General features: G+C 38.4%; 3 protein-coding genes across 3 annotated transcripts; 1 reads left to right on the top strand and 2 right to left on the bottom strand.

Moving 5' to 3' along the window:
• Nucleotides 1-895: 895 nt before the first annotated feature.
• Nucleotides 896-6,651, bottom strand: sf3b4 (splicing factor 3b, subunit 4). The gene is made up of 6 exons (XM_063898526.1): nucleotides 6,536-6,651; nucleotides 5,470-5,598; nucleotides 4,819-5,361; nucleotides 3,353-3,511; nucleotides 2,608-2,763; nucleotides 896-1,223 (listed from the first exon to the last, which is right to left on the bottom strand). The coding sequence occupies exons 1-6, from the start codon at nucleotides 6,567-6,569 to the stop codon at nucleotides 1,054-1,056; spliced, it is 1,191 nt and encodes a 396-aa protein (XP_063754596.1). The 5' UTR covers nucleotides 6,570-6,651; the 3' UTR covers nucleotides 896-1,053.
• Nucleotides 6,652-7,326: 675 nt separating this feature from the next.
• lix1l (limb and CNS expressed 1 like) lies at nucleotides 7,327-19,717 on the bottom strand. Its single transcript, XM_063899917.1, has 6 exons — nucleotides 19,139-19,717; nucleotides 15,498-15,661; nucleotides 14,923-15,063; nucleotides 14,309-14,404; nucleotides 11,187-11,264; nucleotides 7,327-10,389 (listed from the first exon to the last, which is right to left on the bottom strand). Exons 1-6 carry the CDS (start codon nucleotides 19,473-19,475, stop codon nucleotides 10,138-10,140), a joined length of 1,068 nt encoding a protein of 355 aa, XP_063755987.1. The 5' UTR covers nucleotides 19,476-19,717; the 3' UTR covers nucleotides 7,327-10,137.
• Nucleotides 19,718-24,493: 4,776 nt separating this feature from the next.
• Nucleotides 24,494-27,367, top strand: afp4 (antifreeze protein type IV). Its single transcript, XM_063898467.1, has 4 exons — nucleotides 24,494-24,680; nucleotides 25,959-26,027; nucleotides 26,129-26,252; nucleotides 27,018-27,367. The coding sequence occupies exons 2-4, from the start codon at nucleotides 25,979-25,981 to the stop codon at nucleotides 27,229-27,231; spliced, it is 387 nt and encodes a 128-aa protein (XP_063754537.1). The 5' UTR covers nucleotides 24,494-24,680; nucleotides 25,959-25,978; the 3' UTR covers nucleotides 27,232-27,367.
• The last annotated feature ends 395 nt before the right edge of the window (nucleotides 27,368-27,762 follow it).

Consider the following 27,762-nt stretch of genomic DNA (forward strand, 5'->3'; position numbering starts at 1 on the left):
TTGGATGGGCCTAGTCAGTCCTAATAGCCAGTGATGGAAAGGAAAGGCAACATAATGTAAAATCAAAACTGCATCCATACCACTAATATAGCAGCATCAACTAGAGGTAAAATAGTAGAACTTGTACAAAAGGCTCTTCATGCAGAACGGCTCATTTTAGAAGGTTATTAATAGAATAATGTTGAACTCTTAACATGTTTTGAGCAGCCCATGCATTTCTTAGTTTTTATTGAATTGTGTTTTTCTTCATGTTGCCAAAAATTAATTTTTTATTCTCTTCTTTCTTTTTAGTTAGCTCCAGAAGTTGAGGTCAGTAAACGCCCGTAGCATCTTGACCCTCCTGACACATTTCTTATTTTTTCAGTATCTGGATTTAATGCCGTCTTGTGTGTTCGGATGAAGAGATATTGTAGTCGATACATGGGCACCTAATTATTTTATATATCTATCTAAAATATGGAAAGACAACTTCATTTATTATTAATTTTATGCAAAGCGTTATTACTAATACTTACGGTTGTCCCCTAACCTTTCCTTATAACCACCGTCAGACCAAAACTGACACATGTCATACATTAGTCATATGATATGTGTCACATGTGTCAGCTCTTCAAACCAAGACAAAAGACATGTGTAAACCTACATGCCTTGTATAACAGCGGACATTTTGACTTGCAGTATAATAAATTACAAATGGAACCCAACATTACTTTTGTATCCTCAAGAGTCACGAAAGGAAATGCCAGCCAGCAGACAGGGACACATGGCATACAACAATGCTATTATCACCCCTGTGATGTGTTAAAATGGTTGCTATGAAGGAGCATTTGACTAGGATATTAACCATGCAGACGAAAACCTTCATATTCATGGGTTGAAAAATAGCTTTTGAAAATGTGTACTAAAAAAATTTATTCATTGAAGGTCTTCATCTGTACAATGACCCAAAGAAAATACAAACACGGGTTAAATTATTCTCACTATTACAAACTTGAGATCTTAAGAGGTATTAAAAAATCAAAATGAGAGCCCGTTGCTGCAGCCTTGAATGGATTATGGGGGCATTGGTGCTCTCATAGGAACGCGGGGCGGGACACCAGGGGGCCTTGGAGGCATTGGAGGTCCTCTCTGGAAGCCAAAAGGAGGGCGAGGAGGAAGGCCAGCACCGTAGCCTGGTGGAGGCATGGGAGGAGGCCCTCTCATTCCTGGAGGCACCGGGTGACCTGGGAGAAAAAGAGAGGGGGTCATAACATGTTAAAATATTCATCTCTGTTTATATGCTACTGAAGCAGACTCTAAGGACGCAATTCATCATTGTCTGTGGTTAAACACTAGCAACCAATTGATGTTTTATCTTCACACAGCAACAGTTGGACAGGGTCAGTGTGTTACTATGGTCGTATAGCAGTCCATATTCCACATAATATCATCATCATCATCAGGTAAATAAATAAATCTCACGTTGTATCAAAGAACTACATTTTTTATTCTCTATTTTCTCACAACTTCTAACCTCTCGCCAAAGCCAAAGGTAACCAGTTAACAACAGTTCAGCATCATCAAACACAGAGGTTTTGCACTACGATGGATAATGAACAGTTTGACCCATTTGGCAAAACATTTTTCAAAACCAACCGTTTGAATCCTTATAAGATATCCCAGAACTGCTAGTACGAACAATTTCACAATTGACACGGCACTTCGTTGGGTCCTGAGCAACACACCTGCCAGACTATAGTTGCACACTGATAGTATGGAGGACAGGCGGTAACTTCATGCTCCTTTTTTTCCTCCTTACCAGCCTCAATTTTAAATCACACATTTAAGTGTTACTAACTTTTTGGAAACGTTTCTCTTAAAAAAAACAACCACACACTTCAAATACGGCTTGTGATTCCACCAGATTTAGCACAGACTATTGCAGAAACTTTGTCAACTGATTCAAGCTCAGAAGTATAGCTTATAAAATCGTACAGGTATACAATCATTTGCACAGCAACCCTCTAACCAATATTAAAGCATGTCTTTCCATTATCACACCTACAGATCAGTGTTAAACTCGTGTTTGAAAAGGTCATGCACTGTGCAAGAACAGTCATCTAACTAGCTCACGGCACGCCACGGTGTGAGATAGATCTAATAAAGTCTCCAGCCCTGATCTATATGAAATCAATTTTCAGGCATGTCGAAAGGTGCTATGAATTTCATCTCTTGTCCAATATATGAGCGTGTTTTATAGAAGGCGAAAGACTTTACCACATTTCTCTCATCATAGCCCGGCGTTCTTTTCAGTTCAAGATGCAGACTATGGTGAAGGCTTCTTTTAAAAATTGATTGCGCAAAGACAACCAAGAGAGAAATCTGGTTGATCAATAGCAGACCTGCCTATAACAGCTTAATTGTCATGGTAGTCTTGGCAACGTGGGTTCGTGTCAATACTCCAAATCAATAATCTATGTTGCTGCTTAACAGACCAGTAGGAGTGAAGTTATCCGCTTATCAGTTGCTCTTTATTTGAGTTTTTGACGCTACAGCTGACAGATGTTCATTTTCAAGCTGAAAACACTTTAATTTGATAACAAATATTTGAGTAGCCACTGTGCTTACCCATGGGATGTCCATATGGCGTTCTGGGTGGCATGCCCATGGGCGGAGGAGGCATGCCGGGTGGTAGTGGTGCCCGGGACTGATTTGATCCTGGGGGAGCCGGAGGAGGAGGCACCATGCCAGGAGGACCAGGAGGCATGGGCATCTGAGGCATACCTGTGTTGCAGAAAGGGTTTAGGCTCAACGCTTCCTTAGTCTTTGAAAAAACGTGTTAACATCCAGAAACTATGTTAAGGACACAGATCTATTCAATGTTAAACCAGGGTTCTCAAAGTCAATTTAAAGCATTTCAAGTACGCAGGGCAATAACATAAAAACTATTATTTAAATATTTTCGACCAAACACCTTGACTTTGTTACAGAGGGACGATATTGTAGAGCTGACCACTGATGTTTTTAAATCTGAAAATATTTACACTGAGAATTTCGACAAATATTAATCAGTAATTTGGATAAAATAAACAAGAGGGTAAAGTTAGAAAATATCACTTTACTTTATTGAAGCATTTAAAATCAGTAAAATCCAATTAAACTAAATGGTATTGTGCTATCAACATCCACAATTAAGTTTTGTGATGGCACCAACAAAAGTTCATGGGTCAACATGTGTAACTCAACTCATCACAACCTTTGACAGGCAGCTTCAAGAACTTTTCAACCCTGAAAACACCTGCATAAAGCTCACTTGTTAATATCCCTACGTGTAGCCAATGTGGATACATTTGAATCTTTGACAAACTAGTACCTGGATGCATGCTGCCAGGGAAGGGTGGTGGTCCGGGTGGAGGCCCACCGCCCTGTTGGCCTGGTCCGCCTGCATTTGGAGGCATGGACATCGAAGGGGGCATTGATGGAGGCATCGATCCAGGAGGAGGAACATTAGGGAAACCAGGTGGTGGCATGCCTGCACAGAAACAAGTTGTATTTACAAGTTATTATATTATATTCTACTAATACACAGAGTCTAAATATGATATGGTCATCTCTGAGCTAAACTTTCATTAAAGAGGCTCATTTGTCAGCTGGTATGTTCACTCTTAGTTCCATCCATCATCCAAGATCAAATCAAATCGATGTTATTATCACTTACTCAAGACACATCTCTTCCACTTCCTACTGGGTCTATTTTATCTCTTTGTTGGTAAGGAAACCTGTTATCTGCTCTCAGAGCACTTACAGCATTTAAGTACTTGATAAAAAATGTTTCATTAGAGGCAGCTGCTGTAAATGGAATATGATGGGGTATTGCAAGTGGAAAGCCTAAGGCAGGGTTCCGACAATAACCACTGCCTGATGCCCCACTGCTGTAAAATTGTATTCTGTGGTCACTAAATGTCTGCATGTAGGTGGCCCCATGTAAGCTCAGGTCTCTCCTGGGAGTAAGATTGCATCTCAGTGAAGTGTAACAGTTTTGAACAGAATGCAACCTGAGGGCGCGCCGTTTCTATTAATATGTCCTAACTAACTCTACAGTTCTGGTTTGAGATTATGTTTTGTCAGATTGATTTTTGTATTCCTGTTGCTCACTTAAAAATGCTCTGCAATGGATAAGGAACACTGTATAAGCACTGAGAAGATCACTTTTCCTCCCAAATGCATTATCTATAGAAGGGATGCCGAGGTGTGGGAGAGAAACAGCTGACAGCCAAAGTCAACATTACAAGGTACCATTGACTTTACATTATGACACGTTACAGCTGGACTGTATAGGTTTAAGCTCTATTCAGGCTGATTATCATGATGTGTTCAAATGCAATTATGTATAAATGTAGCTTTTGGATGAAACTTAAATACAATTGTTTGATGGAGATGTCTAGACAGCTATATAGTAAAGAGAGTGAACTTTGAACTCATTAAAAAGCAGTGATTGAATTAATAGACTGTGAAAACTTGGGCTGAATGCATGTTTGTTTGTTTGTTGACACATTGTAGTCGTGTAATCATTGTGTTTTATGTTATATAGTTGTGATTAGGTATAGTACAGGGCCAGTAGTACAAACGCCATCTTCCCTGCGTGTCAAATCATACATATGAATACACTAAACTACAAAAGGTTCTCTATGAGTATATGGCCTGACATTAAAAAAATGAAGTTACTATTAATGAGATATTTCATAATGTACAGTAGTGGAAAATTGTTGTTAAATAATGTAAAATTGGAAAGATGCGAACCACAGAACATCCTACATGTAAACAGTATTTTGATCATACCTGGCATCGGCATCCCACTCCCCATCGCAGTGAGGACCGGCGTTGGTGCACTCGCTGGTGGGGGAGCATCTGCAAACAGCTGATGAGGCCTGTCTGCTTGGGAGAGAGGGTTTTGTGCAGCCAGGAGTCGCTCTGCGGCAGAGCCATGTCGCTCTCCTTTGGAGTCCTTCTTGAAGGCGTAGGACACAGTAATGGGCCTGTTACAGAGATACTGGCCATTCATGGCCTCAATGGCAGCATCTGATGCGTCAAAGCTCGCAAAATTGATGAAAGCATAACCCTTGGAGTTGCCGGTGTCTGGGTCTCGCATGATCTTCGGCGTCTGTAGGATCACGCCAAAGGCACTGAATGTGTCGTAGAGCAGTTTCTCGTCAATCTCAGGGTCCAGATTACCAATGAAGATGTTGGCACCAACATCCAGGTTTTTGTTGTGTGCAGAGGCCTTATTAACTCTAATGGGTTTGCCATAGAGCTTTATCATATTCATGATTTTGATGGCATAGTCAGCATCTTCTTCGCTAAGGAACTCCACAAAGCCATAACCTGAGGTGAGAAAAAAGGGTTACTACATGCATTTTTCTGGATACATAAAGATGCATGTTCTTTTTTTCTTGTGTAACATGTTGCATGCTTATATTAGCTATTACTCACCTTGATGTTGGCCAGTCACCCTGTCTTTGGGCATGTGTGTGTTGACAACAGGACCGGCCTGCAGGAAAAGCTCCCATAGTAACGGCTCGGATACTTTCTCATCCAAGCCGCCGACATACACAGTGGCATCTGAAAACATAAATAACAAGTTAAATAAACTTAGTAAGGAAATTTGCTAGATGTCCAAAATGGCATAGAACTTTACATGGATTTCCAAAGGAAAAAATATCAAGATATGAGCACATTCGTTGAATGAAAGCATGTGGCTTTAAGTAATTTGTAGAAGATTATAACATACTATTGTGAGATTACAGCTGGAGGACATGAGATCAACTTGTTTTAAACAAAACAAAAATAAGCAATCAGTTACAATATTATTATATGACGTTGCTTCCAAATATCTTTAATAAGAGCCAAATGATGAACATAGAAGTGCCAACAGAACCATTGAACAGTTAAGCAGCGGGAAAAAGTTATTCTGTTAAATAGATGCCACCTTTATAAGGCTGCAAAGTAGCCAATAATACCCTTAAATACGTATACCTTTAATAGACAGCTTCAACTGAATTAAGACCAATAAGTTGTCTATCCTAACAGTTGTGTTATATTTTAACTGTAATTACAATATTACTTTCCACAGAACACATCTCTAACTTATCCACGGTTTCAAAATATCTTTCATATAGAAAATGTGTAGTCATTTGTTTAGCTTCTCGACATGGTGAGCTTGCTAGGCTAACTTTAGCTACTAGCTAACAGGATGTACCTCTGCTTCTAAAATACTCACAGCAGCAGCAGCTATACTTCAAATAATACAAAATCAACACTGCAGCCCCGTTATTATAAAGCAAACACGTGAAATACATTAGGGGTTTATTAAACTTCATTGAATGGATAAAGCAGCAGCAAGCTAAGCTAACAAATGAGCACTTCCATGTGATGGACTGGCGGATGTTTACCACTAACTATGAGCTAAACCGGCACTCAGTATAAAATTTAAATCAGATGTATATTCAAATATGACTCAAAGAAAAGTCTGAAACACAATTAATAAAGATGTAGTTACCTTGGTTTCTTTCTGAAATTGGTCCCGCTGCCATGTTGAATGAGCAACGCCAGGCAAGCGTCCTAAACTAAGCCCCGCCTCTTCCTGCCTGTGCTTTCCGGGAGCGGAAGTGATAACATAGAATACCAAAATTCATAAAGTAAAAGCCCTCCCTATTTATGCATTACTTTAAAATAATCTTTAAGTTATATTATTTACAACAATGAGCAATGTTGTGAATGCCAATTGAAGGCCTTATTGTTTATGACTTCTACTGACAACCATCCTGTGAAGTACTGCTCTTTATTATGAATTGAGGTTTTTAAAACAGATTCAGGTTCACAAGGACTGCAAATTAGCTTTGACTATAAGCCCCATACCATCTTTGACACATCAGTTACATGAAGTAAGTGTGTATATCTGTATTTCCAAAGACCTGAAACATTTTTTAAAGAGGAACCAGGAATTCATGCAGCCATAATATTGAACCAATGTATATTGCTTGAAACAATAAGACATATTCCTTGATAGTCAATTTCCTACCTTGTTCCTTCTTAGCCCGTTTAGAGCCAAGACCCATGTGTGAATCATTTATACATTTTTTTATAAAACGTGTACATTTTATTCTAAAAGGTTTGAAAAGCTACTTTTTCTTTGTTGTAAATTACACACACCATTAACCACTACTAATACATATCTGTAGACGAGTTGTGTACAAAACACTTGAAAACAAGCAACAAGACCTTTTAACAAACTTCTGTATGAGCCATTTTATTACATTATATAAATCTAATAAAAGTATAAACATGGAATACAAAATGTTCATAGAAAATACATACAATAAGAGCCTTCAGAAACACTTTCATAAAACAATACTGTATGGAATATGAAACATTAAAAACAAACAATCAACACAACATGCATAAAAGATAAAAAGACCAAGGTTTTTTTATAAAATGGATACCAACAAAAATATATTGTTTAAAAAAGAATTCATTGATAATGATCACAAAGAAAGATAATAGGCATTTCTAAGAAGAGAGCTCAAGATGAATGGCTTGTAGTCAAAAATCACAAACAAAAAAAGCATCTAAGAAACAAGAAATATGCAGGAGAAAATATAAACACACAATTTAAGATCTTGAGCCTCATTCCTGTAAAAAGATCATTCAAATATGTCAGCTTTGCAGATGAGATTCTGTAAGCAGGAGAAAACCAAAGTGAAAAGGGAAATGTAAGATTTACGGGATTCAAGCTGCAGAATTGTGAGGTTTAAGTGTTCATTGTTTCAGTTCAAATCTCTATTTGAACTTTTCAGTATTTACTGAGGATTGCTGCAGAGACAAAACTTAATCAGAAACATCTTCCTGGTTGTGCTGTACACATGTTTGCAAGCGCAGTACCAAACAAACAATATACAATGATTATAAGTGTATACCAAAGGTAGCAAGATTTGATAAATCCTTCAGAATCTTATGTCATGTAACATATTCAATTAATATTTCAACATTTTTCAGAAATGTGCTTATTCCCATTCAGGTGGCAAAATTCACGTCTATGCTGTACAAATTCAGATAATCAGCCTTTGTGTTAAGCTAATAGTCTGCTAGCTGAAGCCTTACATTTAAAATGGACTAATAGGAAATGAGTAACTGTATTTCAGCAAGGGTATAAGCACATTCCTCAAGATGCCAAACATTTTCTATAAGTAACAGTAAAATAGCTTTTAATCTTTACCTTTACATGAAATAACAAAAAACATTGTAAAACAGAGTGTTGCCCCCTTTAAAGACCTCATTAAAGGAAACGAAACGTTTAGGCTTTTAGCATGTGTAACTACTATGTGCAACCAATTTCAAAAAGGCACAATTATTCAGGGAAAAGAGACGCAGCAGCGAAGTGATAAAATGTAGTCTGGCTTAGATCATACTCCATCTCAGCTTCTTTGTTTTTTATTTGCCGACTCCCCAAATTTAGTGTAATCAGTTTCTGCTGTTGATAATCCAGCATTTAGCAGTGAGAATGAGCGCTCCTGCTGTTTAACTTGCATAACTCACTGCACACACTATATCCAAAAAGAGCAACACTTTATCCATTAAACTCTAACTTCCATTACATGGGGTCTTTAAAAGGCTGCCAACCGAAATGACTTTATCCGTATTATGTATTCAATACATTTTAGATACATGGAGAAATATGAAGATATAACATATTCAGCATGAACTAAATTAGGTCCTTCAACATGAAAACATTTGATAAGTGCGAGTCACGTACACTGTTTTTAGCCCATTGACTTACACTAAACACAAAAGATCCCTCAACTTGTTTTTTTGGCCTTCACATTTCGACTCCAATCAACACTGTTCTTTGATTCTGCGAGATCCTGAATTACTTTTGAGTCTACTAAACTCAGTTTTATTTCTTTAAACAAAGCACTTAACAAAGCCAACCTGCATCACAATAACAGTTCAGTCGTCTAAATGTTAAACAGCATCGCTTTGCAGATCCTTAAGCTGATAGCACGCTAAAATACACATTCAGCTACTGTCATGGTCACCAAGCACACAATGAATACTAAAATAGTCAAAAGCCCACAAAAAAAAAGAAAAACAGGGTGATGGTTCAATATCTGATTTTTTTTTGTTGCAAAAACCTGAGCAATCAGACAAATGCTGAAATACAAACAAACCTACAAATTCTTATATGAGTGTGCTTCAATGCTGTCTTGAATTAATTTCAAGGTCCACAGATATACACTTTGTTTTGTACAACAGGCAGAAAACACTTTTGTATTTAAAGGTTTTGGGATGTACGATATTGTATTTGCAGATATTTGATGTAGTGGAAACGTGGAAACCGATATGCACATATTTTTTATCCATCATATTCCGTCTTATTGCAGGAAACATTAAGCCTCTCCTGTAGTGGAATTATTTACATATCATTATGCCTACTGTTGTTGCGATGGCCGCCTGGCATATGCGGCATAACATTGACTGGGCATAATAAGGAACACTACTTTAACTAAGGCAACATGTCAGACAAGTCATATTTGTTTTAATGAAACATATTAGCCTTTTGTTTCAGAGGAAAAGTATCATTATAGTATATTTCCTTTTAAAGCCTTTATCTGCCGATATTGATAGTTAGTTGGGATCTTTTATCCCCTTGCAGTTTTCCTGTGTTTCAAAAATATTTTGATTATCAAAGTACACATGGTACTTGCCAATAAGGTTTTAAGACCAATGCATTTCTATGAACTTATGTCCCGTACATTCAGTGATGAAAGGCAGGCTGTGTTTTATCTACTTTGACGTAAATAAAGTAGGAAATAATAAAAAACATGTTAACCCCAGTCAGTTGAGAAAGCCCAGCAAGTTTACAGGTATCTTTTTTAAAGCACTGTTATCCTGTCACAGGCACAAAAAGGCAACGGCTATAATGGCAAGTGTTGGTTTTAGGGACGGTTGAGCATTCTGTAAATCAAGGCCTGATTACCTGGTCCTCATGGTATTAAAAAGACAAGATACAAACCCTGTCAGACAAAGCACCTGTACATGTATGACGTAATCAATACTGTTACCAGGAGAGTGAAGGCATGTTTTTCCGCAATGGAGCCAGGTTTAGTGCGAGGGCAGCGTGGCAGTGTTGGCTGCGTTGAGTTGACCCACAGCGATCATCAGGATGTCCTTCTTCTCTTTGTAAAAACGCAGTTCTCTGCCTGCCAGCCTCGCGTCCTCCAGCTCTCGCTCCGTCGACGCCACCTCCTGCGCAATAGTGCTCGCCACACTCTGCTCCCGGTTCACCCAGTCTGCAGCCATCTGAGTGCGCATATCATCATCCAGAGCCCGGTGGGAGTAGTGAGCCAGCACTTCCTAAAATAGAATAAGAGAGAGAAAGCTAAGTGGACTTCCAATGTAAAAAGTAGTCAGGCTTGATTAAATCTTTACCTGTGCGTAAAGCAAGCATTGTATTTCCAATTATATAAGAAGATACTGATCTTATTCAGACAGACATGATTGATATGCTTTCTTAATAACTTGAAAACGTTGTGTTTCTACTATCAGTTGCATACATTTTCTAGCATTAAACTGCAATCTTGGTTTTTACATCACATTAAAAAATATGTATAACCTTGACCGTTGCCGAAAAGACAAATTACCCAACTGGATATACAGACATAATATAACATCACAATATTTCAATAGTTCGGCAGAACATCTCTCGAATGAATCAAATCACTGTATTTAACCAACCTTAAACAGCTTAATGTATGATACTTGGTCCTGCTTTCTGAGAACTCCGAACCTTTTTTATTAAGCATCTTGTCTGTAAATGTACAAATTGGCTTGCGTTATGTTACCTTAAATATGCTGAAAAGAGAGCATTAGCATTGGACCTGTACTCGATATCAGCAGACTCTGAGTTAAGATATCAGACCTGGTATCAAGAAAGTTAAAAACAATTTCTTGCTTCTATAATTCACAAATCATCTGCATTAACCAAGAGGTTTAGGGAGAAATTATCTATTTAATTTAATTTCCTCTGCTTCAGTCATGCAATGACGGAAAGAAGGGACACAGAGGTTGTTTGTTTAGAAGACCAAATAAAACGTGATGAACACCACGTCTGCGATTGGATAATTGAACCCATGTGGGATTAAAAATGGTACCTGTCGGGAACACTGTCGTTCTCTCATGGCTTTCAGACTCCCATTCCAGTGCAGCAGCTGGAACACAGTCATCAGCTCCTGAAACACATTTAAAACTGCAGGAATCAGGAAGGAAACTAGCCTCAAGAGACTAAATGTGTAGCAATTCAGTGTTGCAAAACAGTAATGCTTCCTTCAGATTTCCTTTTACCAATTAGACATAGGGTGGAGATGTTCTGGCTTCAAGCTCTGTGTTCAAATAGAAAGTGGTCACATGTCGGCTCAAACTGCTGTGTTTACTAGGACTGACCTCCCAATATTCGACTATTCGACGATTCGATTCGGAGAGGTCTGATTCGACTATGAACCTCGTAGTCGAATCTTCGTAAAATGTTGTTATACAACAAAGACCATACCATTCTGACTATATGTGGTGCCCGCGGCTGCCGAGCATTAATTGTTACATAGAATGTCATTTTTTTGTTATATAAAAGCCTATTTTAATGCAAAATCTGTCTATTTTATGTGTATAAAGAGTTCCAATGATGTGTTCGTTTAAATGGTAGTCTTAGCTTATGACGGTATTAATAAATCACACCCACTGCAGTTGCGCAATCCAAATGAACGCAGGTGAGCAGCACACAGGACCGTTAGTGTTTACGGATTTATTGGCTCACAATGGCTACTAAAAAGACATCAAAAGTGTGGAACTGTTTTGAAAAGGTTAAAGATGACCCGGAGAAAGTGAAGTGTAAGTTGTGTGAACAGGTTCTTGCATATCACACGACGACAACCAACATGACATATCATTTGAAGCGGGTAAGGCTTGCTAACTTTACAAACAAACAAACAGTTCTACCACTCTTTTATCAATACAGGCATTAAAATATTATTGTTATATTATTCTATCATTTACAGTTACACCCGCAGTGTCATGACGACAACTCAGCCGGCACGTCTGCATCAGCGGCGGCCCCGAGATTAACGCAAAAAAAACTTGATTTGAGACCACCACTTTCAGAGAAGAGAAAAAGGGAAATTACTGAAAAGATTGCAGAGTTTGTGGCACTTGATATGAGGCCTGTGCGCATTGATGAGGGTGGGGGATTTAAAGAACTCTTGCGCACACTTGAGCCAAGCTACACCGTCCCTACAAGAGCTACGGTGATGGATATCGTGCACACAAAATATCTATCGACACGGTCAGAGATATACAGGGCAATACAGGACTGTGAAGCTGTCAGTTTCACAACTGATATCTGGACCTCGCTTCAGATGGAGGCTTATCTCACAGTCACATCACATTTCATCACTGGAGACTGGCGACTGGAGAGTTTTGTTTTAGAAACAAAAAATGGAGGACAGTCACACAGCCGATCACATTGCAGGAGAACTGACGGAGATAATTTGCGAGTGGGACATTCCAAGTACCAAGATCGTTTCTGTGGTGCATGACAATGCAGCAAACATGGTTGCGTGCACCAACCAGTTGGTCCAGCAGCCCTCCTGGGGAAATATGAAAGGGGTGTGCTGCAGGGGCCACAATATTTCATAGTTAATGATGAGTAAAGTTGTTTCGTTCGTTGACATTGTCTGATTGGTGACGTATTTCCGCCCTGGGGCGCAGGAATCTTTGCCCATAGACTCTCGTTAAAAGTTGTACATGCGCAGTAGCTCCTCTTCAATACAAGAGATAGGACGATGTTGGGGCGCACCTCTCCTGCGCCCCGAGCTGAATGCAGCTGGATTTGGCGGCGGGGCTGACATCACAGCCTTCTGTCATAAAGTATGTGTATGGTCCATGTTATATATGATATATATTATTTAAATATATAGATATAGAGATATATCTAGAGATAGATAGAGAGATAGATGGATAGATAGATATTATATATGTATATTGGCCATCTGTATAGTAATATAGCACATCTGTATATTTGTTCATACTACATCTGTTTATACTATGCCAATTATTTATTTATTTTATACATTTTGGAGTTATAGCCCCCCCTGGAGAAAACTCCACCAGCCGCCACTGATTACAACTCTGCATAAACAGCGCTCTGAAGCAGGACCCCATTTGCCGCACTGTTGCTGCTGCAAGGCGCTTGGTTTCTCATTTCAAAAAAAGCGCAAAGGCCACCACAGCACTTCAAGATAAACAGAAACAACAGAATGTTCCTCAGCATAAACTGATGCAGGATGTTGTCACCCGTTGGAACTCTGTTTATTTGATGCTCGATCGCTTGATCGAACAGAAGGGGCCAGTTTCAGCCGTGCTCACAGATGACATTGTGAGCAAACGGTCCGATCGTGACCTGGAGCTATCCACATCACAGTGGCGCACAGCAGAGGACATTGTCGCTGTTCTTAAACCAATGATCACTCTGACAGAGCTTTTGTCCCAAGAAAATAATGCATCCCTGTCTGCCACTGTCCCCATGCTTATGAATATTAAAAAAAGACAGTCGAACCACAAAGATCATCAAGACTACGCTGTCCGAGGAGATGGACAGGCGATGGGAGCTTAAATGGCAGGGCTGGAAAGAAGTGTAAAGTCATTTTGCACTAGTTCCAGGCTGTTGCGATAAATTTAATTATTTATTTATTTTATCCCGAGCCAAGAAATAGGTTCTTAACTGAGCGATAAAGGCATGTTTTGGCACATTGTTGTTTTTGAAGCCATTTTGTTCCGATTTTATGTGAACTGTTCTGATGTTTAATATGCCCAGTTTCGTTCATCTGGCTTTAAATAAATAAAGGTATTTGTTTCACACCTACCATGTTTTTTGAGCTCTTTTGTTTGAAACGGAAAAATATAAAGATCTAGCTGCTATCTGAAAAAAAAAAAGGTTCGACTATCAGTCGACTACGGCAAAATCTGACGAATCAGATTCGACTATGAAAATCTTTAGTCGAAAACAGCCCTAGTGTTTACCCTCTCTATAGATCTACAAGCAAACAAACTAATATATCCGGTCTCTATCTTTGTTATATTGTTTGCACATTCCAGCTTAACACATATAAAGCTCTTAACACGGCATCTAGGCTCAAACCCTTCGCACTGCTATTTGGAATTCTATCGTCAAACTATCCTCTGGCAGAAAATGTTAACACGACAAACATTCTTGAATTTTGCACACCTGAAACTCCAGCATGGATTTTCCTTTGTTGGACTCGAGCATGAAACGAAATGCTCCAATTCCTGTGTTAGGGTTGTCGGCCTCTTCTCTGTTTCCCTGTAAACAACAACAACAACTATGTTAATGTCACCTAGTTGTGTTTGCTCAAACAACAGTTATGATGATATGAAGTCAAAACAAATTATGACATCTGACGGATGTTCCTTGAAGAAAAGTTGATGTAATATTTGTCACTTTTTGAATAATATCACGTTTTCAGGGAATCAATTATACATATTAACAATAGAAAGATATATATCCAAAGATTATCTATAACGCAAACAATATAAAAAATATACAGAATACACTGCAATGGACTAACCTAATACTGACACAATTAAAAACATATGATATACATCCTTAAGTGTGCAAAGTAGTCACAGTTTTAAAATAAAATATAAAAGCAGTGAGGCAGTGCGAGGGTAAAAAACAGTAACACATTAACTAATACTAATGCATCATTTTAATCTTTTTTCCTGAAAGTTTCCTTCACATATACCCACAACATACTGCACTACACTGACAGTGAAACACTTGAGCGCAGAACTCTCTGTAATCTATTATGAATAACTTGCATTGAAGGACGCCAGCGCCTCACTGACGCTCTTCTCTATGAAGTCGTCTGTGATGCGTCGGGAGGGATGTTCATTGAAAACAGAGTTCATCAGGGCGATCTTGGCAGCGCTGCGTCGTGCCTCGGCTTTGGTGGGACAGAACTGTCAAAACGGGGAAGGAAACATGGATTAGCGGTCAGATATGATCACTGTTTAAGGTTTGCAGTCCAAAAGACAATGCCAGCCAGTGTTTATGTGGAGTTCACAGTATGCACACACACTTTTTATCTGTTCTGTGGTCTTAAATTGTATCCATATTTGGTGTGTTGTGGTTGCAACATATGTTTTGGCCCAGAGTGATTTTAATTTAGATGCAGTGTTCAAAGGGAGAGACAGATGGGAGAAAATTGCCTAATATTTCCAACTCCAACTGAGCCCTCCAGTGGTCCATGTCGGACATTTTTAAGCATGTAACTAACATGAAATTTGAGTGACCACTTTTGTTACAATCATACTCTATGAAGGATTCTCCGAAACACCAACAAGCACTTTGTTAAAATCAAAGAAAAATGATGTGATGATTAAACACAGCGTACCTGGAAACTTCCGAAGCAGCTGCCTCCGGGAAGACTGACATAGCAGACATAAGGAGGGCTGCTGGATGGGACCATTTCATAAACAACTAGAGCTCCGTTACGCAGGTCGGCGCCTCTGGTCAGCTTCATCTGCCAAAACTCCTGCAGAGCTTCAACCACGTTTACTGCAGGGCAAAGACATGAAAGAAACCTCATCACAAGCCGGAAACATGAGAATAAGTAGTCTCAATGTATCAAAATATAATGGAGGGAAAACAGATTTGAGCAAGAAGGATTGTAAACAGGATGGAGATCACACACACACACACACACACACACACACACACACACACACACACACACACACACACACACACACACACACACACACACACACACACACACACACACACACACACACACACACACACACACACACACACACACACACACACACACACACACACACACACACACACACACACTCACTATTGGGGATTGTTGACAACTGAAGTCATACTGGGAAATGATTCCTGCGGACAAACTTGCCATTTTTGAACATTGACTTATCACAGGACCACCATGTTTTTATATCATGGAGGCACTCTAGCATGGAGCTATGGACTAGCCAAAGGCTGATTTACTGTATCGTTTATTGGCAGATGCTGGCTCAAACAACTGCCACCCACACTCAATTATAGGCAAGATATGTTATTGGCTTTGTAATCAATGGGAAAATAACAGCGCAACTTAAAGAGACAGACTTTTTTTAATGGGCTCTTGTTACTATTGCTTTTGTATTAGCAATGAGATAAGGTACGATATGATTGTGAACTTCGCAAAAGCTTCTGTTTCTTTCTTTATTTTGAGTTTTGAGGTTACTCTCTAGCTGGATGCAAATGATGCCATGATTTATAATCTGTTTTTGGTTGTTTGCTGAACTTCAAATATTTATATTTCTTTACATTTCCTGACAAGGCAGCTGTGTACAATTCAAATGTACAAAAGTATGAGTAAACATTTTATTCAAACAAAAAGAGGGGGAGAAAATCGTTGTCACAGTGTGGTCAATCAACATTTTCTAACTGTACTCTGTGACATCTTCTCTAAACACAAACACAGGAAAGGGAGGGGGAAAAGGTCATCTTAAGGATGCCGGAGGGTTTTTCCTGGAAATATTAAGTGGTGGCTGATGAGAAGAAACTCTGTATCACCTCAGAGGAGTCCCTCCCTACAACTCTACATTTTATAGGCTTATGTGACAAAGCTACATCCCTGCCCTGCAAAAGGGAAACAACAACAAAGAAGGCAGTAAAGGATTTGTGGCTGAGTCGGAAATTATTACTTGTGTTTGGATCTGCAGGGAGATGTGATTGCAGCAAACATCATTCGTTTCTCTTAGCTCTTTGCTGCAGAGCTCTCGCTGCTTCAATCTGGAGACTGATGAGTGCGTTTTAGAGCTCAGTTCTGATATTTGATATATAAATCCCTAAACTGCAATCCAAACAAGAAAGTTACTGCTCTTACTGTGTGTAAAAGGAAATACTGTGCTCTCTAAAAACAGTTTTCTTGCTGTTTGCCAATACAAAGAAAAAACGTGCAACATGTAAACAACAATTTGCTATTGAGAACAGCCAATTAAGTGTTATTAACAAGGCACGTAGCTCACCGTTATTTTTACAACAAAGACATTTCTCATATGTATCATTCCAATAGTGAACCTAAGCTAGTGCTAGATGTATGATGACTCATATAATTGTATAAGATAAGTTTCCATAAACCAGAGTCCACCAGAAATAGACTCAAGAAAACAAATCATTCAGACCCTAACCAAGTTATTTTCGAGCCTCTACAGGGATCAGGGCAGTGATACGATAGAAAGACAGGAAATCTTCAGAGATAGAGGAGGATGGCATGTGACAATGGTGCTGGCCCAGACTCAAACCCACAATGAGGCAGTGGTCGGATTTCAATCAGCACGTGACTGACAAATGTATCACAGGGAAAAGTCAAAATACACATAAATAGATTAAAACAATTATATAAGCTACGGTAAATAATTGACCTTTTCAAGTGCTCTCTCTTTTAATAGTTTTAAGACAAATAAAGGCCTTTTCATTCTCCGGTAATTGCGAAATTATAACTATGCCACAAAAAATATAGAAACCCTAAATTACTGTACACTGTAGGGGAAATTATTATCTCCAAATGCCAAAATATAACAAATGTTTTCCTGTAACAAGAACTCCTTTGTCTCGAGATTTAATACAAAAATTGGAGCAACATTAAGTCAAAAATACCAACAGTCTTTATGGTGCGGCCAAATTTGCAGGCGTTTAAGCTGCCTAAATGGGATCGAGGAGGAAAGAGGCTGTTAGTCAGGAGCACAGAGGGACAATCTTTTGGAAATAAATCCTATTAGCAACGGGGAGGAACATTTGTATTAACTCCACCGCCAACAGGACAGCAGCTTTTGTGTAATGTCTTATACATAGGGCTTTCCAGTGTGCTATAGTGCTGAATAACATGTTTTACAACGGTAGGTAAACTGTGATAAACAGATATGAGCACAAATAAACTATAACTCGTAATTTTTGCTTTTTTTTTTTAAGTTAACAGTTGTGCAAATTTCATACCACAGGCAAAGCTTACTGAGAGGTACAGTCTAGATAATCCACAAACATATATTTGATAATAAATATATGGATAAAATCTATTTGACTCAATAAAGAAGTGAATAACCTAAATTCACCCTCTACATATACTGATATGAAGTGAAGTCCCTGCCTTCCCTTTGTTGTTAGTATTTTTTACTGTTTACATTACAAGACAGTATTGAAACGTATCCAATTTAAAAACATATTACATTTAATTAGCCTAATGTAAAGGTATTAAAGCTTATTGCCTTTACATGTAACCCCCTGCGGCTATGTCTTAATCCTTTAATGAAAGGATAGAAGCCAATGTTATAGCTATCTAAATATAACAGGAAAACTTTAATACAAAAAACAAACATTATGGTGACATTGCATCCCAAAAGAACAAGGTCAAACCTATAAGTAAAAACATTATAATGTCAGTATAGTTGACAGTGGTCAAAGTAACTCAGTACGTTAACTCAAGTACTGTACTTAAGTACAATTTTTAGATTATTTTGCTTTACTTCTACCCCACTACAGATGTAATTAACTTTTACTCCACTTCATTTATTTAATACCATTAGTTACTTTGCAGATTTTGATTAATGATGTGAAATACAATCAACCCTTAATTTAGACGTTAGGTAAACCTTGAGTAAAATTCACAAGCTTTCCTGCAGTATAAGTCATTAAAACTAGCTGCACCTTTACCAGCTTTGATATCACTTTAATGCATCAGTAATTATGATCAAAACATATCATATATTATTCTGAAACGGGCCAGTTTGCATAATGAGTACTTTGGGTACTTTAAGTATATTTTGATGCTCATACTTTTGAACATTTACTTGAGTAACATTTTGAATGTAGGATTTTTACTTGTGACAGAGTATTCCAACACTCTGGTACTTCTACTTCTACTTAAGTAGAAGATCTGAGTACTTCTCGCACCTCTGCCTGTATGCCACATGTTAACACCCTTTTCGCCACATTTAACAGAACGCTATCATCGCAGGATGTTACCTCTGCCGTAGCCCTGAGTGTGCTTAGCGAAGCTGCGGACCACCGCCTCCACCGCCTCCTTCAGCACCGCCGGGTTCCCCGGGTTACAGTGCCCTGCCCCCGGCCACGGCCCCGCTCCAAGCCCGCCGTAGAGGCTGTGGAGCTGCAGCGGAGGCGGCGGCGGAGGAGGCCCGGACGAAGCGGACAGAGAGGCCGGGGAGGGCAGCAGAGGCGCGATGGGGACCGTCACCCCGGGCCGGAGAGAGGAGCGGAGGGTCCCGGTCGGTGCTGAACCGAATCCGATGCCTGGCTGCAGCCGCTGAGGGCGGATACTGTCCGGGAGGACATGAGATTCCATTGTCCCGACGTAACGTCTGCGAAGTCCCGGTGTGGGTTAAATGTGTACCCGACGGTTTTTGGTTTAAACACGGTCTGTAGAGGCTGGAGGAACAAAGTGTTAGCGGGGTTTTGTCAATCACAGCCGAGAGAAGTAGTTAGCCGATATTGATTCGACACATTTCACCGCTGCTGTGCATCCTCACTGTGTGGATTAGACTGCGGGGATGTCAGTCAACCGGTGCCTTCAAGGACCCCTGGTTCTCTACACACTCAGAGTTAGGGAAACCATCACTGCACAGTATATTTTCATTTATTATATTAATAATAATAATGGACTTCAGTTCTCTAACATTATTTACCACTTATAAACGCTTTGGAATGGATGTTGGGTGTTTACTAAATATGGTATAGTTATAGGCATGTAAAATGTGTTTTGCACGGTTTTCTTTTGTTGCACTTGTTTGTGTATTTGTGTGTGTGTTCTCCTTATCCAAATGTACTGTCTAAGGATAGAGTTTACCATTTGAGAAGTATTGTAATAAGGTTATCCAATGTTGTGATTGTGTGTCTATACTGTATGTAGGCTTTCTGTCCGTGTAAACAAATTTCATTTTCTCTAAAAGAAACAATCTTAACTTTGACCTTGTAACTGATTTACTATTTTATCAGCTACAACTTCAGTGTTCAATGCAATCCAATTTGTGAAGTTGTTGTTAAACTAAATGTTATGTTAGATCTATGATATCTATGATAATTGTTGAGGCCATAATCACTGTTGTTTGTAATGTTTTATGCACTAGGATTTAATTAAAAGCTAATAAGATCTGACAATGTAATAGATAGACAAAGGGAAACAGATGGAAATTATTTAAAATAAAATAAAAACTAAATGAAATATGTGGTGACTTGGGATTGAAAAAATCCTACTCTTCCTCTTTTCCTCCGTGCAATGTTCAGTTATGTGCATTAGGTAATCATAATTACGACATTTTCTGGAGCACCTGAATGCAGCAGTGGAAAGTCAAAGAGGTATCCAGCCAAGAAATCTGAGCCTCCCCTGTTCTCTGGGACCAACAGAGCACAACTACAGTGTGGGCTTACAGCTCTGCAGCCTTAAGCATGTGATTAAGTGAAGTAACCCAGTTTACTCAATATGAGGCTGAAAACAATAACGATGCTTCTCTGGAACAGACAATAAAAGCTTGAAGTAACTGGGTTAAACTTTAAGATAGTGGACCACCAAGGAATTGGGGAGGAAATGAGTCCTCCTCTTGAGCTTACTAGAGGTTTTTTATGACTTTTCTGGAGCCTGTGTGCATTTTCATTCTTTCTGTGGTCTGGTTTGAGGCCAGATGAGTGTGGAGGAGGATGGGGAGCATTTGAATATATCATTTTTTTCAGAGCTGAATTTGCCAAAACACATTTTTAACAAATCTAGTAGACTGGGTGACCTGGTATCTCAGATAAATCTAACATTTGAGACGTGTAACATTGATTACTTAAAAACGCGCACAAGAGAACAGAAAGGAAAACAAACAATCATTTATCACAACTGCAATGAGTTTTTGGCTCACTGGAGGGCGTGCTCTCATTTCATTACATCAGTAACCTCAGCTATGCAGCTCAGGGACAATTCAACACTGATGTTGTTCTGGAGTCCTTTTCTAAAGCTGCTCTGCAGGGCCATTTACTCTTTTTTTACCACTTCTTGTCATCTTTTTTTCTCTGACTGTTGATTGAATTACTATCTTTATAACAAACAACTGGTCTAAACATTGTGTGTTTATTGAAGTAAGCTTACCTGTCAGATGTCTGACCAAATCCAGTGGTGGAAAACTTATTTACTTTGAGATTATGTATTTTATGCTACTTTACATTTCAACTACACTACATAAATGAATCAAATAATATCCCTTCTTATCCTCTCATATTTTTTCAGTTTAATGATCCAAAGATTCATGAATAAAAGCCACGATTATAGCAATTTCCAAACAATGATTATAAATAGTATTTCTCAGAACTTTGATTTTTGTCTTCTCTACAGTTTCATTAATCATCTTATATTAAGACCCATCAGATTTAACCTGTGACCCTTTGTAGGCCCTGACCCCTAAGTTGGAAATCAGTGAACTACAGTTAATAAAGTACTTTAAACTCGCTCCACCTTAACCAGCTCCAACAGTAAAGTGCTGATTACTCATGATGCATCAGTAACACTCTAATCATGTGATAATGTATCAGTCACAGTCCTATCTTTCTGCAGAGACAGTCATATTCTGAAGTAATACCTCTTTACTTATTTAGAAGGTGTTTGAAAACAGAATCTGATCAAACATATATATTTACAATATTGTTACTTATATTTCAGTAATACAAAACATTATATCAGCTCATGAAAAATGAGTGGTGGGATGTGAAAGTACCGCCACAATAAATTAAATAAACTAAAATATTATTTAGGATTACATTTAGCAAAATTACACACAACACACCACTTATATTTCTATCACACTGTTCTCACCTCCTCCTGCTGCAGCGTTTAAACTCAGGTCAGTGGCACCCCTGCATGCTTTGCATACCAGATTTGTTTTTCTTTTCTAGAGGATGGGTTGGGAGATGTAAACAACCTAAAGCTGTTTCCACCCTGGGAGTCCAGGCCAGCAGTGAACAGACTCTTGACAGAGAGAATTACATTCCCACATCTGGTTTTCATCAAGCTTTCAAGTCAAAACCTGATTTTGAAAACTCCAGTGGAGGGTTTTTCCAGTAGATGAAAAGAGACTCAAAGGATTGTTGCTCAAGTTTTATTAGACATCTCCTGTTGTTTATGTTCATTGCTCACATAATTCCCCCGTATTCCCAATTTCACCCATGTTGACTGGTTTATGGCTGGAGGTGGATTCGGGGTTGAGAATTAATTATTTTACAACAGCCATAAAGATAGACTGGTAGCAGTAACACCCTGTTGGATGTAAACCAAAGGTAAAAGGTTTACATACACATGAATGAGTGTCCTACGTTCCCCTAAAGAACAGCTGACATTTTCAAAAAGTACAATGTTTTGAGACTAAAAACTCTAAAATATCAAAAGTAATTCACTCTTAAACAGTACACTTACCTTGACTCTTCATTCCCTACCAGTTGAGGTAGACATTTAGTAAAACCACATAATCAGAGTTCATCATATAGATATTAAAGTGGTGTTAGGAATTTACTTTAAAACCATAGATTTGCAAGCCACCATTTTTTTTACACAAAGGAGGAGGTTGAACTATTCAGCAGAGCTACTCTTAGTAGTTTGGTTAACTAAAGGTAATAAGAAAAAAGTCATTGAAATAGTAAGCAATTACATTAGATTGACCATATTTATCTGTGATATAAATTGTAGCAAAGTGTAGTAAAATGGCATCTAATTGTTTTCTTTTCTTTTCTAGAAATAGATGAGACAAAAACTCAAAAATAAAATACCACTAACATAATAATGCATTTATCATGGACCCGGCGTTTACTCCTGAGTATTGTAACATCTGACTTTCAGGATCTTAAGAACTAAAACAGTCTTAACATAAGGTCAGCCAGGCACTACACAAAGGTCAAAGGTCAAGTGTCTTGGGATGGCTAATGCATGAAAGAAAAAGCGGTCTGGTTGGGTCAAAGGGGGGTTATGACAGTGGAAAATCCATGGTAAAAATGAAATTAAAAAGCATTTCTTTATCTTATTGCCCATAGTAAAATATTGGAAGCAACTAAATGGCAAAAAAATACTTGAAACTATGGAATCACTGTTAACAATGTTGAAAATATAAAAGTGGTTGAACTGTCAGCAAGCTACTACAAAATTTAGTTTTCTCCCCAAAACTGGTAAATAAATAAGAAGTCCACAATAGCAACTCTGTGAGGCAATACTTAAGCACAGTGATGAAATGAGCAACATCCTAACATGTTGATGTACAGCATGTTAATGTTTACAATCTTAGCTTTAGCATGCTAACATTGGATAACTAACACAGAGCACAGCTGAGGCTGATGGGAACTTAATTAGATTTGCAGATATATACAGGACCAATAGAAATGTTGGCCTCGTAAGTCAAGGGAACTTGATTCTTTTCCAAATTTCATGGCGACACACCACTCTACATTAAAACTTCACAGATAACATCTGATAGGCAATTATTCATTTTAGCTTTAACCTCTCCTCTCACTGCTCTCTTTCAATCACAGGCAGAGGCAGCCTTGGAGGAGCTGTTTCTACCAGTCTGATAAGGCTGACCCTTTCGTTGAGCTTGGGCTTCAACCACAGCTCTGTCTTAGATATGAAGATAAAACATTCTCTTCTTCAGACAGTTAAAGGACAGTCTGTTCCTGCCGGGGGCTTGCAGTGTCTTGTAGTGTAATGTTGATTATGCTCTTAAGAGTGGTTTAGTATCGGGGGCAGGGGAAGAGAAAGGTTTGGGCAGAACGTACTGTCACTACTGTGCCTCTGTCAACATTGTACATTTTCTGGCCAAAACATGACGTCAAATCAAAGTTCTCCAGTGTACTCGTTGTGTTTCTAGTTCAATGCTCCAAGAATTTTATCACAACATCAATCAATCAATCACAGTTCCTCAGTGCTTTAGAAAAATACCATGAAAACTGATGAGCACATGATCATTCATGACTTATCTCTCACCTGATTGAATTTTGAGCCCATCAGCAAAGTTTGAGTAAATGAATTTAAAAGATTAGTTTAGGGTACTATTATTGACAAAAGTAACAAAAACTACAAACATTTGTAAAATTATTCTGAATGAATTAAAGTGTGTTATAACAATAATGAAATCAACAGGAATAAAACAGGACCGTCTTTCAGTTGTCTTATCTCTTATCATATATTTTGAAGCTGATTTGGCAGTAACAACGTTTGGCCTCACCGCCACCGTGGTGATGCTGTTCTTAGTAATTGCGCATTTTATTTAATCACTATGATAAGATGCACTCTGGTGTTGGACAGTCAGCAGAGGGACTGTTGGACTTTGCTTTTGTTTGCCCAGGTGGCAGACAGAGCAGCAAGGGTCAGTGCTGTGATCCCCTCACTGTCCCAAACATCCAATAATGTTTTGTTGCTTTATCTTGTCCAATAAGATTCACAGGAAGACAGCGCTGCATCAGCATGTGTGACTATAAAAAGTGGGGGAGCACAGCAGGAAGGCACCATCCGGTCCAGTTTTCTCCTGCGCTAAAGGTGAGTCTGAATCTGTTCATATAATATGCTTATGGGCTTGAACTACCGAGACAATTCCACATACTTAAAACTGAAATCTAATTCGTTGAAAGTAAAATGTGCCTCTTTGTCTTTAGAGATTTAAGGTGAGAACTGGTGTTAATTATGGAAATAGGATGGGTTGAATTTGAAGTTAATTTAAAGAAAGAAATGTCTGCTAATGCCTAAATATGGGTAGGATTTGCTCCTGAAGTTTAAAATGTCATATGTTTATGCAAAGCTATAGCATGATCCCTTTCAATCTATTCTAGATTTGATTAAGTATCCTTTTTCATAGTTTGTGAAAAAGTTATAACATGTATGTTAGTTTTGATTTCTCATCTACAACACCTGTTTTTAATCAGCAAACCTGTTTCTCTATGTTTATTCACTCAGACGTGAATTATTAGATTATATAGGGTATATATGCTGTAATTCTATGTCACAAGTAAAAACAACTAAACGTCTTCTGTTCAGTTTGCAACCAAATTCTGAAACAAGTTGAAGTCCTTTGATAAATTGCCAAACATTTTGTGGTACAGAAGTACTGCATTTCGTTATCTAAAAAGCAATATATTAGTTTGAATAAACATATTAGGTTCAGCGTTGTATTATTGCTTTGAAATAACTAAATATAGTTACATAAAAAATTTGATTCAAGTCAATGTTTCAGTATTTAAATTGAATCAGCGTAGTGTTCTAGTAAAAGAAAAGGATAAACGGTGCAACAACTCATAGTTGGTACATCAAAGGGCAATTTTAGCCACTAAATTGGGTGAATACATTTGGGATACAAAGGTATCAAATATTCTTTCTCCTTAAACATTATGACATACCTGTTCTAAATTCACATCAGATGTAAAGGTTAATTTTGTGACCTTGGGAACACATTGTTGTGGTAAATTCCTCTAAACTCAAGGTCCCCCTACTAGTGTTGACAGGACGCCCCTGATAAGCCAGATCAAGTTTATAAGTTGACATGTGGGCATCTGGACAAACTAGAAAATATTTATTCTATTAGCACATGTCAAAGAAGACTGACTGTGATTCCTGGAAAATGTGAGGACTTTTATCTGATAGGGAAACAAAATCCTATTTGCATTCAACTTCAGAAAAACAACTTAATGACTGATCTCAAGGCTACTCATTTTGGTTTTATTGCAACAACAAAAGAACTGAAATAAGAGAGAGCAACGTTCAGCATACTGCCCCCAGGTTATATCAACCACAGACAATAATTTAGTATATTTGTTTTTGTAGGTCCCCTCCACTCAGCAGCCATGAAATTCTCCCTCATCGCAGCCATTGTTCTGCTTTCTCTGGCACAAGGTATGATCTTTACATTTTACTTCATCAAATTTGAGAGTGCATGTATTTTGTTAACATACTTAATATTGACTTTACCTTGTTGTTGTTTTTTAATCCCACAGGAAGCTTTGCCCAAGATACTGCCGATCTTGAAAAGTTTGGTCAGTACCTTGAGGAAATGAAGAACAAGATGGTTCAGGACCTGACCGAGATCATGAGCACCCACGACGTGGCCAACCAGGCTCAGTGAGTACATGCAGACCTCCAAATAAAGTCAAGGTTTAGTCGGAGGGATAATGTTTATAAGGTTGTACAGCTTTAGTAAATTACTTTGGAGATTAAGATTATTGCTACACATTTTTAATTTACTAATAAATTACAATATAATTTTTTAGCAACCCAGAAGCTACATAAATTATGTACACTTAGATTAGATTGGAGAGTACAAGCACTACGACAACGAAATGCAGTTAGCATCTAACCAGAAGTGCAAAACAAGCAGTAAAGGGCAGAGTTATTCATAGTAGAATATACATATATGCATCTGACAGATATAAAAAACTAAAGTATTTACATTTTGATCTGTATAAGGAGGTATAAACAAGTGCTGAAGACACATTTTAATTATAATCCACTAAAATAATAGTTTAGTACTTTTCTACTTGAGTACACACTGATGCTTGTCATTTTACTTTATATTCTCATACTTTTTCCACCACTGAATAAATCATAATTTATCTTTCAATTATATATTTTTATATAATGATCTATTGCCAAATAATTAAAGTTTTAACATATATAAAGTAAAAAGTACCATCATTGCTGTAATCATTTAATAAGTAGTAAATGTATATCTAAAATTCAGATCAAATATTGCACATCCTCAAAAAGTACATAATTGTACTTAAGGAGAGCATTTTATTTAAACAGCTGAGTAATAAGCAGGTCAGATTGGTTTTCTTATTTTTGTATGCATGTTTTTTTCTCATGTTGCTCATACTCTACTCACAGGAGCTTCGTTAATGAGAAGAGGGTACAGCTGGAGCCCCTGGTGTCTCAGATCCATGAGCAACTGAAGACCATCGCCACCAACGCCGAGGCCCAGATCAAGCCCCTGGCCGCCAACGTGCAGAGTCAGTTCCAGCCCCAGATCGATAGCTTCCAGCAGCAGGTGGAGGCCATCTTCCAGCAGCTGACCAAGCCCGCCGCACCCATTGCCAACTAAATGATCGGTGCTCCTTAAGGATGCAAATGTGCCACCACACTACCATCATGCATCGGATGCAGGCAGAAATACAAGTGTTCCAGTGATTGTTGACATTATCATCTGTCCCAAAGCACAATAAAAGCTTGAAACACAACTGCACTTTGTCCTCATCATTACTGTGTGTGAATTCTGGGTGCGTACGTTTAGACCACTTTAGCATTTAGTATATTCGAGTTCACTCAGACAACTCACATGTTTGTAGATATGTTTGTTAGAAGCAGCATATAGTTTGAGCATCTAGGCTCGGGCCTCATCACTCTACAGATTTACATAAAACATTTGAGTGATGTTTAGAAAGCCTTCAGGTGGATGCTGGGGCATGTTTCGGAATTGGCCAACATTTGAACCTCTAGACTAAGATACATCTGGTGTCTGTGCTAATGTATTACACCCCTGGCTTATTGTTTCTTCACATCAGAAAAATGACAGACAGTGAATATTTTTCGTAAGTTTTATTGAAGCAAGCAAAGGTCATAAGACAGTTCACAA

The sequence above is a fragment of the Eleginops maclovinus genome, chromosome 13 (genome assembly GCF_036324505.1).
Source record: "Eleginops maclovinus isolate JMC-PN-2008 ecotype Puerto Natales chromosome 13, JC_Emac_rtc_rv5, whole genome shotgun sequence".
Taxonomy (NCBI): Eukaryota; Metazoa; Chordata; class Actinopteri; order Perciformes; family Eleginopidae; genus Eleginops; species Eleginops maclovinus.

Coding starts and splice junctions, on each gene's coding strand:
- sf3b4 (XM_063898526.1), bottom strand. CDS start 6,569: ATGGCAGCGGGACCAATTTCAGAAAGAAACCAAG. Junction 3,512..4,818: donor GAGTGGGATGCCGATGCCAG/GTATGATCAAAA, acceptor GTTTCTGTGCAG/GCATGCCACCACCTGGTTTC. Junction 1,224..2,607: donor GCCATATGGACATCCCATGG/GTAAGCACAGTG, acceptor TTTTTCTCCCAG/GTCACCCGGTGCCTCCAGGA.
- afp4 (XM_063898467.1), top strand. CDS start 25,979: ATGAAATTCTCCCTCATCGCAGCCATTGTTCTGCTTTCTCTGGCACAA. Junction 26,028..26,128: donor TCTGCTTTCTCTGGCACAAG/GTATGATCTTTA, acceptor TTAATCCCACAG/GAAGCTTTGCCCAAGATACT. Junction 26,253..27,017: donor GACGTGGCCAACCAGGCTCA/GTGAGTACATGC, acceptor CTCTACTCACAG/GAGCTTCGTTAATGAGAAGA.
- lix1l (XM_063899917.1), bottom strand. CDS start 19,475: ATGGAATCTCATGTCCTCCCGGACAGTATCCGCCCTCAGCGGCTGCAG. Junction 15,662..19,138: donor CACTCAGGGCTACGGCAGAG/GTAACATCCTGC, acceptor TTTGCCCTGCAG/TAAACGTGGTTGAAGCTCTG. Junction 15,064..15,497: donor GCTGCTTCGGAAGTTTCCAG/GTACGCTGTGTT, acceptor CCGTTTTGACAG/TTCTGTCCCACCAAAGCCGA.